Source organism: Saccostrea echinata, unplaced genomic scaffold (assembly GCF_033153115.1).
Source record: "Saccostrea echinata isolate AGI-Se365-2 ecotype Australia unplaced genomic scaffold, CSIRO_AGI_Sech_v1 ptg000007l, whole genome shotgun sequence".
NCBI classification, from domain to species: Eukaryota; Metazoa; Mollusca; class Bivalvia; order Ostreida; family Ostreidae; genus Saccostrea; species Saccostrea echinata.
In genome coordinates this window covers 2084675-2099394 of record NW_026889756.1, presented here as the reverse complement: position 1 = coordinate 2099394, position 14720 = coordinate 2084675, and the positions used below count along the sequence as shown (strand labels likewise).

Genomic DNA, 14720 nt, shown 5'->3' with positions numbered 1-14720 from the left:
AAGTTTGTATCTAAGATACAGAACCTGTCGAGTTCTCTAAATGATTTGTGACACGATCAATAAAAAAAGAGCACCGCCCACTTCATAGTCGTGAGCATCCAAACTTCCGCCAGAGTTCGTTTGTTCTCTCTGTAGATGAGGCCTCGACGGGGTGTATACATCCACAGAATATATATTTCCACGGACAACGTTAGATTTAGTCAGATTAGTTTTGACAACGGGGTAGACGTTACAGACTTGAAGTCAGTCTTAACTGGACGATTTAACCTTGTTGTAGATGGAGATTGATCCTAATTTATTTCAGGGGTCTTAAAATCTCAGTTAAACTAGATACACATACAGGCGATACAGACAGTTTTTCGATGGACTTTGATGTTACGGATTTCTATTTTCTTTTTGAAATGCGACATAAAAAACGAAGTGAAAGAGATGTCCGGCAGTCGTCAGCGATAAAGATTTAAGATGAAATTAAAAAAAAACCCTGAAAAATGGACTTGATTGAGTTTGCACGAGAAGAGTGGAAAATGGTGGAAGGGAGATGCGAATTTCACCTAATGTATGCTGCATCTGCGAACCCATTGGCTTTAATATCTTGAAGGGGACACACAAAGCAGGGAAAGCAAACAGGTTTTCAGGAACTTATCCAACATAGGATGTTTTCCATAATTGCGAATTTTTCTTTTCGTTTGGATCGAAATAACGTGTTGATTCTGTGTGGAATAATTTTTTAAAAGTGTTAGAGAAATTTTGACATTTTACATTCCTAAGGAAATATTTCTTCAAAATTTATAATAGGAAAAAAATCGTTTACTATTTGTACGTGCTTTTGATAAATTGAATCAGATTTATTTTTATACCGTGCTGTATTTTAGATACAGAACAGTTGGCTAATACAGCACAGTATATAGGGCTAATACAGAACGGAAAGTAGCTCCGTCCAATGTAGTCTCGTTCTGTATTGCTAATACAGAACAGCAAACTTCAAAGAAAAACACCGCAATCGTGTCACAAGAATAACATACATGTTTAATTTTGTACAGAGTCAATGTTCTAAACTCAGATCTCAAGCTTTAAAACAGTAGGGCTTCATATCAGTAACTGCACTCCCTTGAATTTCATTTATATAATTTGCATACATTGATTGCATGTTTTTATTATATCCACGAAAATGTGTCACTTGTAAAAATAAACACACAAGAATAGAATTGAAACTGTAGACATTACCATTATGTACAATGAGAAGTAAAGAAAAATATCAATTATAACATTTCGAGATAACAAACTCAGAATGCGTTTACTATATAATGCTATATAGTGATTAATCATTGTCTATGAATGGGTTCCTCCTACCTCTACTTAATGAATTAAAGATTTATGAAAAATGAATTATTACATGCATTTAGCATAAAGTCATTAAACGGAACGGAAATCGACAAGATTTTTGTAAAGACAAAAATCAATCCCGGTCAGTGGGTCGTAACATAAAGGGTACTTAAGTCTAAGACCATGCTTAAGTAGGACAGTCTAAGACATAAACATCGCAGTCTCGAGTGATAAACAAAAGTCATGCATTTACAATGAACTACTATTGCCACTCTGTTGCCGTGCAATATTTGTATTCAAATATAAAGAATAATTTTAACATAATTATTTTTTTAATAGGATATCTAATCTAACCTAACTAAAATCGATAGTTAAGGACGCCAACTTTAATATATTTTAATTAATGACTTAACTGATTAATTTTTAAGCAATATATGTAAATAAAGTGAAAACTAAAGCAAATTCATAAGAAATATAATTTGGAAATAAGTTTGGCCTAGCTAAGACCTCGCTTAGTTCGTTTTATGTTACGGTTTAAGACATACTTAGTAGTACTTAGGCAGGTCCTAAGATTGCGCCCAAAACCTAATTATGACTCTACTAAATCCATAACTTAGCAAGCTTTATGTTACGAGTCCCAGATCCCTATTTATATACAAGTGTACCTTTAATGAACCGATTTTTGACAAAGACATTTTCATCACAAGCCTTAAATTTATCCATGATTATTATCTTACCATGAAATATGGAGATAACGAACAGTTTTCAAGGAATAAAGTCCATTCAAACAATACAAATCATGAGTAGAGCCAACACGAACCTCTAAAATGTCAGAGGTGGGTTAAGGTGCCATGAAGAAGTAAGCAATTCCTGTTGACCGATCACACCCGGCGTTAGCCCTACGTGTTGAACAGGTGCACGGAGTTCTCCTTAGTTAAATTAAGTATGAATGTCATGACCACACAAACAGTATCAAAATTGTCAGACAAAATAAGACTCTACAACAGGTTGTATATACAAGCAAGGTCATTATAACGACCGTAGAATTCGCGAAAAGCAGACTTAAAATGGGGTTTATGAAATTCCTGTATTATCAACTAATTTGTCAGTAGCTTACCTCAGTTATTTTTTTTTTCTAAAAATAATTATAGAATGCTTAGAAATTTTCAACTTTATACTGATTTATACAAAGTTTGCTAATGTATGTGAATGCATCGCAAAATTAACATTACACATCAAGAATAAAACTTGCATAGTCTAACGATTTTATCTCTGATTAAATGTGTTCATGTGAATGGGGTTATCGTTAACATAAAAATGACTTTTTTGATAGGAAATGTGTCATTTAAACCAAAGTTGTATGTATCATACTATAACCAATGTACAGGTATTTAAACCTGTTATCTGAAAAGAGTCAAATTAGGAAGTAAAATTATCTAGAAGCCAGAACAGTTTTCACCTCCAAATTGTCAGTAGGGACACAAAGTTTGTTTGCTCAGTACCCAGCAGAGAGGAATATATTAAAGCAATATAATGCGTTTTCATTGTTTGATCTAAAGAGCCCCACCCTAACTCCAGAACTCCTGGCCCTGTGGTCATGAATTTCACAACTGTAGATAAGGGCCAGTGCTTAGTACAAGCATGCCCTCAGTTTGATAGATTAATGTCCAGGAGTAAAGGAGATTTTTAAAGATAGCACTAATTTTGATGGTTTTAGCTCCACCCATCAGGCCTCTTGGGGGCGGGACCATGAAATTCATAATTTGTTTCCCTTCACCCATAGATGCAATCTACCAAGAATGGTTGAAATTGGTTTATAGTGGTTAACGCACGTGAAAGGACGACGACAAAAACAGATAGCAATAGTTCACCTAAGTGATAAAAATGACCATGAAATAGATAAAAACAGGAAAAGATTATTATTTTCATTATTATTATTATTATTATTATTATTATTATTGAAATATTTTTTGCATTCGAATATTTTTTTAACTGACAGCTTTACTCCCGAAGGTACCTTCCGGTAGATCGGTGATAAATATTTTGACAAACACGTTTATTTGAATAAATTGACGACTGAATAAATATTCAGTCAAATTTAAATTTTGAACAATTCTAGGATATCGCTGAGATTGCACTTAAGGATGGATTCTTCTCATATTTCTTATAATGGCAGAATCTTGATTTTCTGAATACTCAATATTCAGACTGTTTACACTCTTTTAACATCCAAAAACTTTGGTGTCATCGGCCTTGATTTTCAGTCAAGGTCATTTGAAAGTCAGTCCTAAAAATAGTACTTTTACACAGAGAAGTTTTGAAATTTATGCATATGAATAAATTTTGCTGACTGAAAAAATATCTTTCACAATAAAATTAAAGTTGTTACTTTTTTTGATGACTAATTCATATGAAATGAGCTGGTGAAAAGATAACATGAAATCCTTTATATTCAATAAATATATTTAATCCGAATTTCCTCGATATTTTTTCAAAATTCTCAGTTTTTATGAATTCACATGAAATTTCATCTCAATTTTTACAATTGACCATATAATGTCAAATATTTAGATTTTTGTCTGATGAATATTCAAAGGTTCAAGATTAATTTACAAGGTAAAAAAGATATAGTAATCAGGCAAATTATCGAAAAATAAATAGCCCGAATTTGCTCTATACTTTCTGAAATCTTCATTTTACAGAGTGTTTTAAATGTCTATAAAAAAGATTTTTAATCCCCAAAAACATATCAATTTGGTGTAATTGTGACATAAATACATTCATTTCTCCCAGTTATACATTCTGTTTTTATGGTATTTTACACTAATGATATTCAAAATATTCCTTTCGAATTTCCTCTGTCATTTTATTCTCATGAATGTTATGTTTGACAATTTTATAAAATACATCAATTTTCTAGTGGCAATTACAGAAAAATTATCACATACATTCTTCACATGCACAGGACTAATTCAAAGCAACTTAACCTTTAATATAACCAGGAATAAATAATAAACCTTCCAAAAAGTTATGAGAAAAATCATACATAAAATTTTCATAGACTAGAAAAGATTTCAATACATTATTTATGACATAAACATGAAGTCAATATACATGTATAGTGAACATGCCATTCAAAGCTTAATATATGAATATCAGAGGGACTAATATGTATATGTAGTTATATACATATAGGTCCCTGGTATTATGTTATTATTGGATATTTTACATTTGTAAACTGAGTTTTGAAAACAACAAGCAAATTCAAAGAATTGTGGTCCCCCACTTTCGATGTCTTAGCGGATGGGATGCCATTATTTATGGCATACTTTAACTGTCTTGTTTGTTTGTCCTGTCTTATCTGTGCATCATACAAAAAAACATAAATTATTGAATTAATAACAGTTATGGCAAAGACTATAGCTTCTCAAAACTACATCAAACTTCAAGATCAAGGTCATGAGGTCAAATATCATAATAAAATCCAAAAGATCTTCTCACAAGTGATGCACATGTAAAAAAAAATATCAGAAACCAGAGTATACAATCAGAAAGGTCTTGAAACAGGTAATGCACATGTCAAATGTAAATACCATCTCTTCTCACAATCAAATGTTATTAGCAATGATAAACTTTTTAAAAATTAGGTCAAACTTCAAGGTCAAGGTCATGGGATTAAAAATCATAGTACATTTGGAAATGCTTGTCACAGGTAACGCACTTGTCAAATATGAATGCCCTATCTTTGCTCCTTCGAAAGTTAGCAAACCGATGAAATGTTTGAAAATTAGGTCAAACTGGAAGGTCAAGGTCACAGGGTCAAATATCATAGCATATTCAGAAACATTTTGACACAGGTAATGCACTTGTCAAATATGAACACCCTATCATATGTCATTCAAAAGTAATCACCAAATATAAAATTTTTGAAATTTAGGTCAAACATGAAGGTCAAGGTAAAGGGGTCAAAAATTATAGCATGCTTGGAAACTCTTTGTCACTACTAATGCACATATTAAATATGAAAGCCCTAACTATTCTAAATCAAAAGTTATAAGCAAAGATAAAAATTTTGAAAAGTAGGTCAAACTTCAAGGTAATGGTCATGGGGTCAAAAATCATAGTACACTTGGAAAGGTATTCTTACAGGTAATGTTCATATTTAATATGAAAGCCCTATCTTTTCTCATTTAAATTTAATGACCAATTTAAAGAAATGTTAATTTTCTGAAAAGTAGGTCAAACTTCAAGGTCAAGGTCACGGGGTCAAAAGTCATAGTATAATAATAGTCTTGTCACAGGTAATAAACAGGCATAATATGAAAGTCCTATCTTTTCTCATTCAAAAGTTATGACCAATTTAAGGTAATGTTAATTTTTTTGAAAAGTAGGTCAAACTTCAAGGCCACGGGGTCAAAATTCACAGTATATTTGGAAAGGTCTTGTTACAGGTAATGTACATGTGAAATACAAAAGCCCAATCTCTTCTCACTCAAAAGTTATGGCCAAGGTTAAAGTTTTTGTGACAAACAGCCCGACAGACGAATGAGATTTAATGTCCCCTCCCTTTCGTGAAAGTGAGGGACAATAAATACCTACACACATTTATAAGTATATAGTTTGTTCAGCACCAATAAATATAACTCCTCATTGTGATCACATATTGCGTAAAATTTGCTGGAGTTTTAAGATAACAAAAAAGCCATCTATGACAATCAAATGCCCTTTGACATCTTTGCCTGAAAATGACATCCTTGAACTTTGTAACAATAATATGCATGCAGCTATCAAACTTAATTTCACATTTAGATGCAAAATACTTATTCAAGGATGAAATTTCTTTTTAAGAATTTGTAGCACAAACATTTATTGATCAGTGTCAATAACTTATATTGAAATGAATTAAAAATTACCTCTTGAGGGTTTCTACTGCAAGTACGTGTATGTAGTTCATTTGTAAAAATCTAAATTTTAACCCGGCCACTACCAGCAATTTTGTTCGGCATGCTCTTGCTTAAAATCACCCTTTAACTAAATGATCTAAAGCAGGCACATTTTTTTGTATTCCAGAACTGTATTTTAAGATTTTAACTGTATTTGAAAATGTAAAGCAACTGAATACATAGAGCTAGGTATATATCATTTACAAGTTGTTGTAATGCCAGTACATGTAAATCTTCAAATTGTAATCTAATGAAAGATAATGCTTGAAAAATTCACTCTGGGAGTAAGATTTCAAATCTGAATCAAAGATTTTGTAAAGTAATCACATTCTACAAAGTGTGCACTGTATCGGGTACTTGGGAATCAAATAATTAAACATTATATAATTATAAATAAAACTATTTTTGACTGAAAGTTTCTGAAAAAAATCAAGAATGGAATCATGCAACAAGCAGCAGTGACTATGATAACATGCATTGACTTCCACATTTCTACAAAAACATTTCTTTGATCAGATAAATATGTAATTCCTGCTTCTGATCTGTGATATATTCTGAGAAAATCTCTTTTCCACAGACAGCCATCATTCATTTGATATGAGAATTTCTTGCTGAACATGTGTCCACCCGATGAAAGTCCAAATTTTTTGTTGACCTATAATTTAAAAAAAAAAAGTAATATATTTTACATAGCAACACAGATGCTGCATTACATGATAGTTAGATAAAGTTGGTTCCATATTTCTTATACATGTACCTCAATAGTCCATCTGCCAGCACTCCTTGCTCAATCATCCTGCATTCTGACCTCCAGTCTTTTTTCTAGTCTAGGGTAAAGTAGGGTTGATTTTCTCCTAAGAATTAAACACGAACATCCCTTAGACTATTTTTTTAAATTAATGGAAATTGATTATAAGATTAAACAACTTATCTCATCTGTATTTCATTTATTGATTTAAATGAATGAAGATATTTTAATAGATTCTACCATATGCATTATGTCTTATATTATAATGTATTGGATATAAATAAATAGACATTTTTCATCCTAAAAGTACAGAAAAGTAAAAAAATAAAAAAAAAAACAATAATATAAATAGTTTTTTAACAATAATGTTTCATTTTGCTCTATTTATTAGACAATTGTGTGTTTCAATATTATTGATATTTCCACATACAATATCAAGTTATTTTTCCGTTTGATTTGTACCCAAGCGGGACACCTTACTTTTCTAATAACTTGATGATTGTTGCGTCTTGAACAAAGTAGGCTAATTAAAAATATAAAATTTGTTGTAATCATATACAAAAAATGCTATTTTTGTGAATTATTATTCATAAACCTGACGAACACACGAAATATATCCTCTTCAAATGTTGACAAGTCGCGGGAATAAGCAGACGAAATATTGATAACAGGACTATAATTTCCGTGCGAATTCCCATAAATCAATACAAACCAGCATGTAATTGAATTCAATTTCAAAATTATAAAAATCTTCAGACATATATAACTAACTTACATGCTCACTGCACACGACATGACTTCAGACGAGGCAACGTGGATCTGCAATCTTGCACATGTTTGTGACCTTCAAGTTCAAGCTTCCCTTTTGGCTGATCGGAATTTCCCGGGCATAAATAACTATGATTTAATTTGTCATAACTGTCCCTGGGCTTCTGCAATGCTTCGATAATGTTCACAGTTGGTAGATTTTACAAAACAACCCTCTCGGGGTTTTCTACGGAAAATGATCTGGACATGTTGACATTCGCTACCGAACTGCGAATATTATGGCGATTGTCGCAAATCAAAGAAAATATTACGAAAAATTTATTAATTTCAAAAGAAATAGATTCAACATTACTTAAACTGACAAATTAACTAATAGTTTTTCCCTCAGTATAATTAAATATGAATTTTGCATTTTACGACTTGCATAATTTATGGAGACCCATTGACGACGTAAAATGCTGACAAGAATCCATCCTTAAATATATTTTTTTATGTTTTTATTTTCTTTTTTTAACAACCGAAAGAAAAATAATCATTTATATCCCGTATTATTCATCTGTATGTCCATCTACAGTGGATACTTTTCATGGAATTTCTTGTTAGGAGTTGACTTAAATTGTACTTGAATTATTTTGGCCGTTTAATTTGGGTTTAATTATGTGTTCAATTATAATTTCAATTATTTTCGCATAATTAACCAGAATTAGAATTTTAATCATTCTTTTATATTTTTTAAATTGTTTACATACCAAGAAAGAAAAGGCATGTATGATTGGCAATATTCTGATTAGAGGTATGTCCCTAATTCAACGCAATTAATATTTATAATAAAAGTTGTAAATATATTTTACAAAATATCCATATCACTTTGACACTTTGACTGAAGGGTGTGATTTTATCCTTTGAATTAAATGAATATTTAATTCAGCATACACATGTACACATACACAACAGATGAAAAATGGATATCTAAATCACGTGACCAGAAACCTGGGCGAGGCAGGTAAGTAATATTTGAATATTTTAAAAGGAGACATGCTGTATTTACAGGTAAAACAAACTATAATAATTTAAAAAAAAACAAAACAAATCGTGCTTTAATTTAATATGAATTCGAATAGGGAATCAACATATTTTAAGGCGATAAAGTTAGCTATTTTGGGAGAAAAGATGGCCAAAAAAAAATTTAAAAAGATGTAGTGCAAAGTCATTGCGAAGTTTGTTACATCAACCTCTGCAAAGCCTGTGTAGGGGAGCATCTTTCAGCTTCAAACAAAGGACACAAAGTCGTGCCATATTCAGAGAGAAGAACTCCCAACAATCCAAAATGCAAAAACCATCTTAAAAATTTTCAATTGTTTTGTGAGAAATGTGACATTCCTGTCTGTTCTCCTCAGGTAAACATAAAGAACACTGTTTATTAAATATTTATCAGAAACCTCGCTCTAGGACAAAAGATATAAAAAAAAAGATTTGATAGAACTTGAGTTGAGAATTTACCCAAAATATGGAGATATTGCATTAGACATTAAAAATAAAAAGGACAAGTTGGATAATCTCTATCAAAAATTGAAAATAGCCGTCAACAATCAAGGAGAAAACTGGCACAGAGAAATTGACATAATTGTAAACAAACAAAAATCTGAAATTGATGACATGAAAACTATACACATGTCTATTTTAAATAAACAGGAAAATATCATCACACAAATTACCTCCAAAATGAAACAACGTGTTCTTGATCTGCAGAAAACTCTTGAATTTAATGATCTCTCCCTAACACAATCCAGAAACGAAGAGTTCAGACGTTTACCTCCAGAAGTCAATGTTTCATTACCAGTATTTTCTCCTCAGAAAATTAACACAAAACAGCTTAATCAACTCTTTGGTTCTCTGTCAGAATTATCAATGAAAACGAAACATGGCTACACAATGGAGACACCAGAAGCTGTGTCCAGTCCTCCAGTCAAACCACTGCTTAATGAACCAGAGCTCATCACCACCATCACCACCAAACATGGTACGAATAAACTATACAGTATTGTCTGTCTCAATGATGAAGAGATTTGGACACGTGAGAATGACAATATTAGTGAAATTTATTCAGACCAGCTCATTGAACAATCCAGATGACATTGCGGTGACAAAAAGTGGGGATCTAATCTATACCGACTATAAAAGAGGGTCAGTTAATAAAGTAAGAAAGAGACAAATCGTGGAATTGATTAGACTACAGGGATGGAAACCTAGCAATGTCTATAGTACCTTTGCTGGTGACCTCCTGATAATCATGGACAGTGATGATGGAGAGCAATCAAAGCTTGCTCGTTACACTGGCCAAATAGAAAGAGAAACCTTTCAGTTTGTTAATACAGTTAAACCTCTGTATTCATCCGGTTACTTCACAAAATACATCAGTGAGAACAGGAACCTAGATATTTGTGTTGCAGACTTTTTAGCCAAAGCAGTAGTGGTGGTTAATCAAGCTGGAAATTTGCGATTTAGATACACTGGTCATTCATCTACTACCAAAACTTTTTTTGAACCAGTCGGCGTCACAACAGACAGTCAGAGTCAAATCCTTACATCAGATTGTTTCAACAGCTGTATCCACATCTTCGACCAAGACGGACAGTTCCTAAGTTACATTGAAAATTGTGAACTATTTCGTCCATGGGGTTTATGTGTGAACACTAAAGACCATCTCTTTGTAGCTGAGTCTGACAGTAAAAAGGTTAAACAAATAAAATACATGTAAATACTGCATCTTGTTATGTGTTTGTATTGTTATAAGAAAAAAATCAATCCAAATATCATTGTGAAGTTATAGATTGTAAAAACGATAGCATATGGAAATATTTAATAATAGATGAGCATAAGACAGGGATATAATCCAAATTGTATTTGTACTTAGTTATGTTTTAACACAATAAATACTTAAGCACAATATCATCAACATATAAATCTTGTAATGTACTCATATGATAAATTCAGCAAGATATATATTTTATGTCATTAGAGCTTGACTCTCTCAAGTGCTTACTTTTTCATATTTATCAGTAAACTTTAATGAAATTCCTCTTTACATAGATATTTATTATACTGTGGAGGTTAATTACTGTAAGAGAAAGTGTTTGGATAACAAAATAAAAAAAAGTTGATGAGCTCAGATTTTTAAAAAAAGAAAATCAGTCAATTATTTTTAAAGATTTGAATTTCAATAGCAAAAGCATGAGCAATTAAGGATATAGTGATATAACAGTTGCATGATCATGTCGTATTCTCACCTATTTGCGCAGAGATTATATTATAGCAACAGTTGACCTCAAAAAATGTAAATTTGTGTATAATCTAAAGAATTTCTCACTATGTTGGAACTTCAAAAATTGGACAATATTACAAATATAAGGTCTCTCACTCCGTTGTAACTTAATTTTCAATCTTCATAATTTTGCACGTCTTCGGATTTCTGTTGTTATTTGTAAATTAACTGTTCTCTTTTAGAAGAGGAGACTCCGTTGAAAAATTATAAATACATCTTTGAAGTTTTGTCAGATATCTACAATCAATCATTAGTTCATATAATTATTATATCTTATTAATAAAACAACTAACAAAGTGTTGTACCCAAAGTGTTGACTTTCATTTAATATTTTCCTTTGAACACTTTCTGAAACACATAGTAGTGTTAAAAAAAATTGAGAACAATATTTTTTCAAAGTGACGGATCCTAGGTATACACATTGTATACCAATATATACCAATTTATTAATCAAATTCCAGAATTGATTTTTTTTTTTTTTTTTTTGCTGTTTGAACGTTATATTTTTTGTAAAATTCGCAATCTTTATAGGTCGCATATAGTGCGCACGCCCTAGGGTTGAATTGCTTTAAACATTGAATAAATTTTTTGGATAAAAATTATAAAGGTCTTCATTTAAAACAAGTTATAGGTAAATGAAAATAAAGCGTGTCTCAAATAATATAACAATTTTTTTTTAATATTATTTTTTAATATCTTTATTATCGATAATAAGAGAGATAGTGGAAATATTAATAAATAACGCAAGAAATGTCTGAAAATGCATGACAGAAAAAGCGGTGTTGGCCATCCAAAAGGAACAATCCTATCAATGACATAAAATTATGTTTCAAAATAGTTATAACCGCGTCAACGACATTGCAGGAAGTGGAAGACCAGTGTTAATTGATGAAAGTATGATATGATTCATGACGTTAAATGTATTATATATTTATACTGTACCTTGCAACAACTGTGAAGCGCCTAACTTTCACCATGACCTTACTAACTTTTTAAAGTTTTTGAATAATTTTTTACAGACAATCCGTTTCCTCACAGATCGTCCTCGTCTGATACAGGGTTTCTATCATTCAAATACCGCCTGTCCCATGTACACACACATGCATGACTCGCTTTTGACATATTTCCAACTTCCTCCAGAATTTGCAATTTTTTTTTCTGGAGTTTTTCCAGAGAACAACACAAAAATTATAACGTTAACTGCTGCTCCGTGGCGTTTTACGACGTCATCCTTTTCCCCTTTTTTCAATGAGGACTGCCTATCTTTTGAAATTGACGTTCTACGACGTCTTCTTTTTTCCTCTTTTCAATGAGGACGGCCTATCTTTTGAAATTGATTCTGAACAACGAAGCAAAATATTGAGTCATAATTTGAAATATGAAACAATGTTACATTGTTGATTTTAACGTCTAGGATCTTGCTATTTTTGCACCATTTTACAGATGATATTATTACAGACATTATTTTTTGTATTGATTGTAAATTACGAGACTTTGACCTGCGCGGCGACCCGATTTTCGAATTTTTGAACTCCAAATAAGTTTGAAAAAAATAACAATATTAAAAAGAAAATTGATACACGTCATTTGAATGTTTTGTTGAAACCTATATACCAAATTTGGATATAATATGACGTTAAGTAAAAAAAGTAATGATAGTAGTCCGCGAACTTTCCGACCAACCCTCGTATGTTTTACAAAGGAATAACACAGAGATAAGGATTTCACTTGTCACTAATAAAATATTTTTAAAAAACGCTCATTACCTGACTGAAGGTTTAAATGTCGGCATGGGTTTCGAGAAATGCCACTAGCTAAGTGTCATCACTAAGGCATTGAGTTAATGTCAGCCGTCTCAAATAGGTCTTCCAGCAAGTCTCGTGTCACATCTCCACGCCAAGGTGGCCCTGGAAATCCTTCGTTAGCTGAGCAACAGCGGCAGCAGTCGAGACCCCGGCGCCTTCAAAATAACCGGAACCAGTGACCAAGGGAAAATATATCCCAAAGAAAACCAACGGTCCTCTGGATACAGTGGTTTGGACGTGGGACTAGCAACTGCATCCCATAAATAGAGCACAGTACTACATAAACTGCAGCAGTCCTATGCTCCCCATAGAGTGAACAGGAATAAATTAAGTCAAGTCTATATCCAGGTCATGTGAACTGCATCAAATAGCAGCTGAATAGTTTTAGCTGCATCTAATTACAGGGAGTTGAATACCCAAAGTTTTCATGACATTTAAAGACATTGAACATCAATCAAGCCCAAATTGGGAGCATAGCAAACAATGACATCCCAAGAAAAACATTAGAGGTGGGAATAAGTGCCATGGATGGTAAGCATCCCAAGTCGACCGGTCACACCTGTTCAGTTCTCCTTGTCACAAACTCGGACAAAATGAAAATCCATTTGTATGAAAAAAGTCAGTCCACATTCGATTTCACGGTAGATTGAATTTGCTGAAAAAGCAGAAGTCATCACGTTTATCATAATGTTTGTTGTTGGTTTGCCTCTAATGTTTATCCAAATATGTAGATTCTGAGAAGTCATATGTTGAGTTCAATGGGTTCAATCGACTTAGGAATGAGTATTGCGAAAACGTCGTCGCTATGACTAAATTTTCCCAAAGCAATAGACTTCTTCGATACATTTAAAAGTTTTTGTACAAATTCTGCTTCATATGATTATAAAAATAGGCTGCTTATAACTGGGCGCAGCTTGAACCCATAAATTCCAACAGATTTCTGACGTCCAAAAGCTACATAGATACTGTTAATCAGAAACCCACGCAACTTTTCAATTTCAACTTCGGAGTAGCTGTGTATACAATCAGAATCTTCATTGACTAAATAATTTTGCAGATGGCCAGTGGCAAGGTATTTAAATTTACAAAATCCATTTTCATTGAAAAAGCATCTGTTTATGATATCAAAAAGTATGGATTTTAGTTCACCTTAGGGAATACTTTATGAAGCGTTGAAAGGTTTCGATGCTATTGATTTTTTTTTCCAAAGGATGAAGTCTCAAAACTATATTCTACGGCCCTTTTTTCTACAACGGAATATAATGAATATATATTATTTCCTGAATAGTTTTAGTGGTTCGAATGTTTTATAAACTTGAATATTACTGCATTATGGATGATTTTCTTAATCCTTATTACACAAGAACTGGTTTTGGTTTATGCCACTTTCTTCTCTTTTATAATTGTAGATATTTCACGTTTGCTTAGTCCGATCATCTCCCAACATCCGACCATCTCCCAACCTAATCGATTTTTCAGAGCATGCTCTCTGAAAGATCAATGTTATTAACAAAGACAGGCTACAGACAAATAAGTTGATGTTACAGGAATTTCAAAAAACCCGATTTAAAGACATTTCATAAATTCTATGGTCATTATAAATATAACACATCGTTTGGTCGTATTTTGGTAGACATGTTTCATACCAATTTGCCTTTTAATACTAGATCTGACAACGGAATATTCCGTCTACCTGATCAATGCATAGACCTCATGGTGGGTCTTACCAGTCTGTAACGTTAATTACCCAGGCTCAAGTTCAAAATATTTAAAACTTATTTACACAAAAACTTATATAAGTACACCCACAT

General features: G+C 32.2%; 1 protein-coding gene and 1 long non-coding RNA gene across 2 annotated transcripts; one reads left to right on the top strand and one right to left on the bottom strand.

Annotated features, from left to right (window-relative positions):
- Positions 1 to 6891: 6891 nt before the first annotated feature.
- LOC133180833 (uncharacterized) lies at positions 6892 to 8106 on the bottom strand. The gene is made up of 3 exons (XR_009720395.1): positions 7790 to 8106; positions 7024 to 7120; positions 6892 to 6921 (listed from the first exon to the last, which is right to left on the bottom strand). It is a non-coding gene; the product is annotated as an uncharacterized LOC133180833 (long non-coding RNA).
- A 1398-nt stretch (positions 8107 to 9504) lies between these two features.
- On the top strand, positions 9505 to 10540 carry LOC133180604 (uncharacterized). Its single transcript, XM_061315079.1, has 2 exons — positions 9505 to 9802; positions 9912 to 10540. The coding sequence occupies exons 1-2, from the start codon at positions 9505 to 9507 to the stop codon at positions 10538 to 10540; spliced, it is 927 nt and encodes a 308-aa protein (XP_061171063.1).
- Positions 10541 to 14720: the final 4180 nt, after the last annotated feature.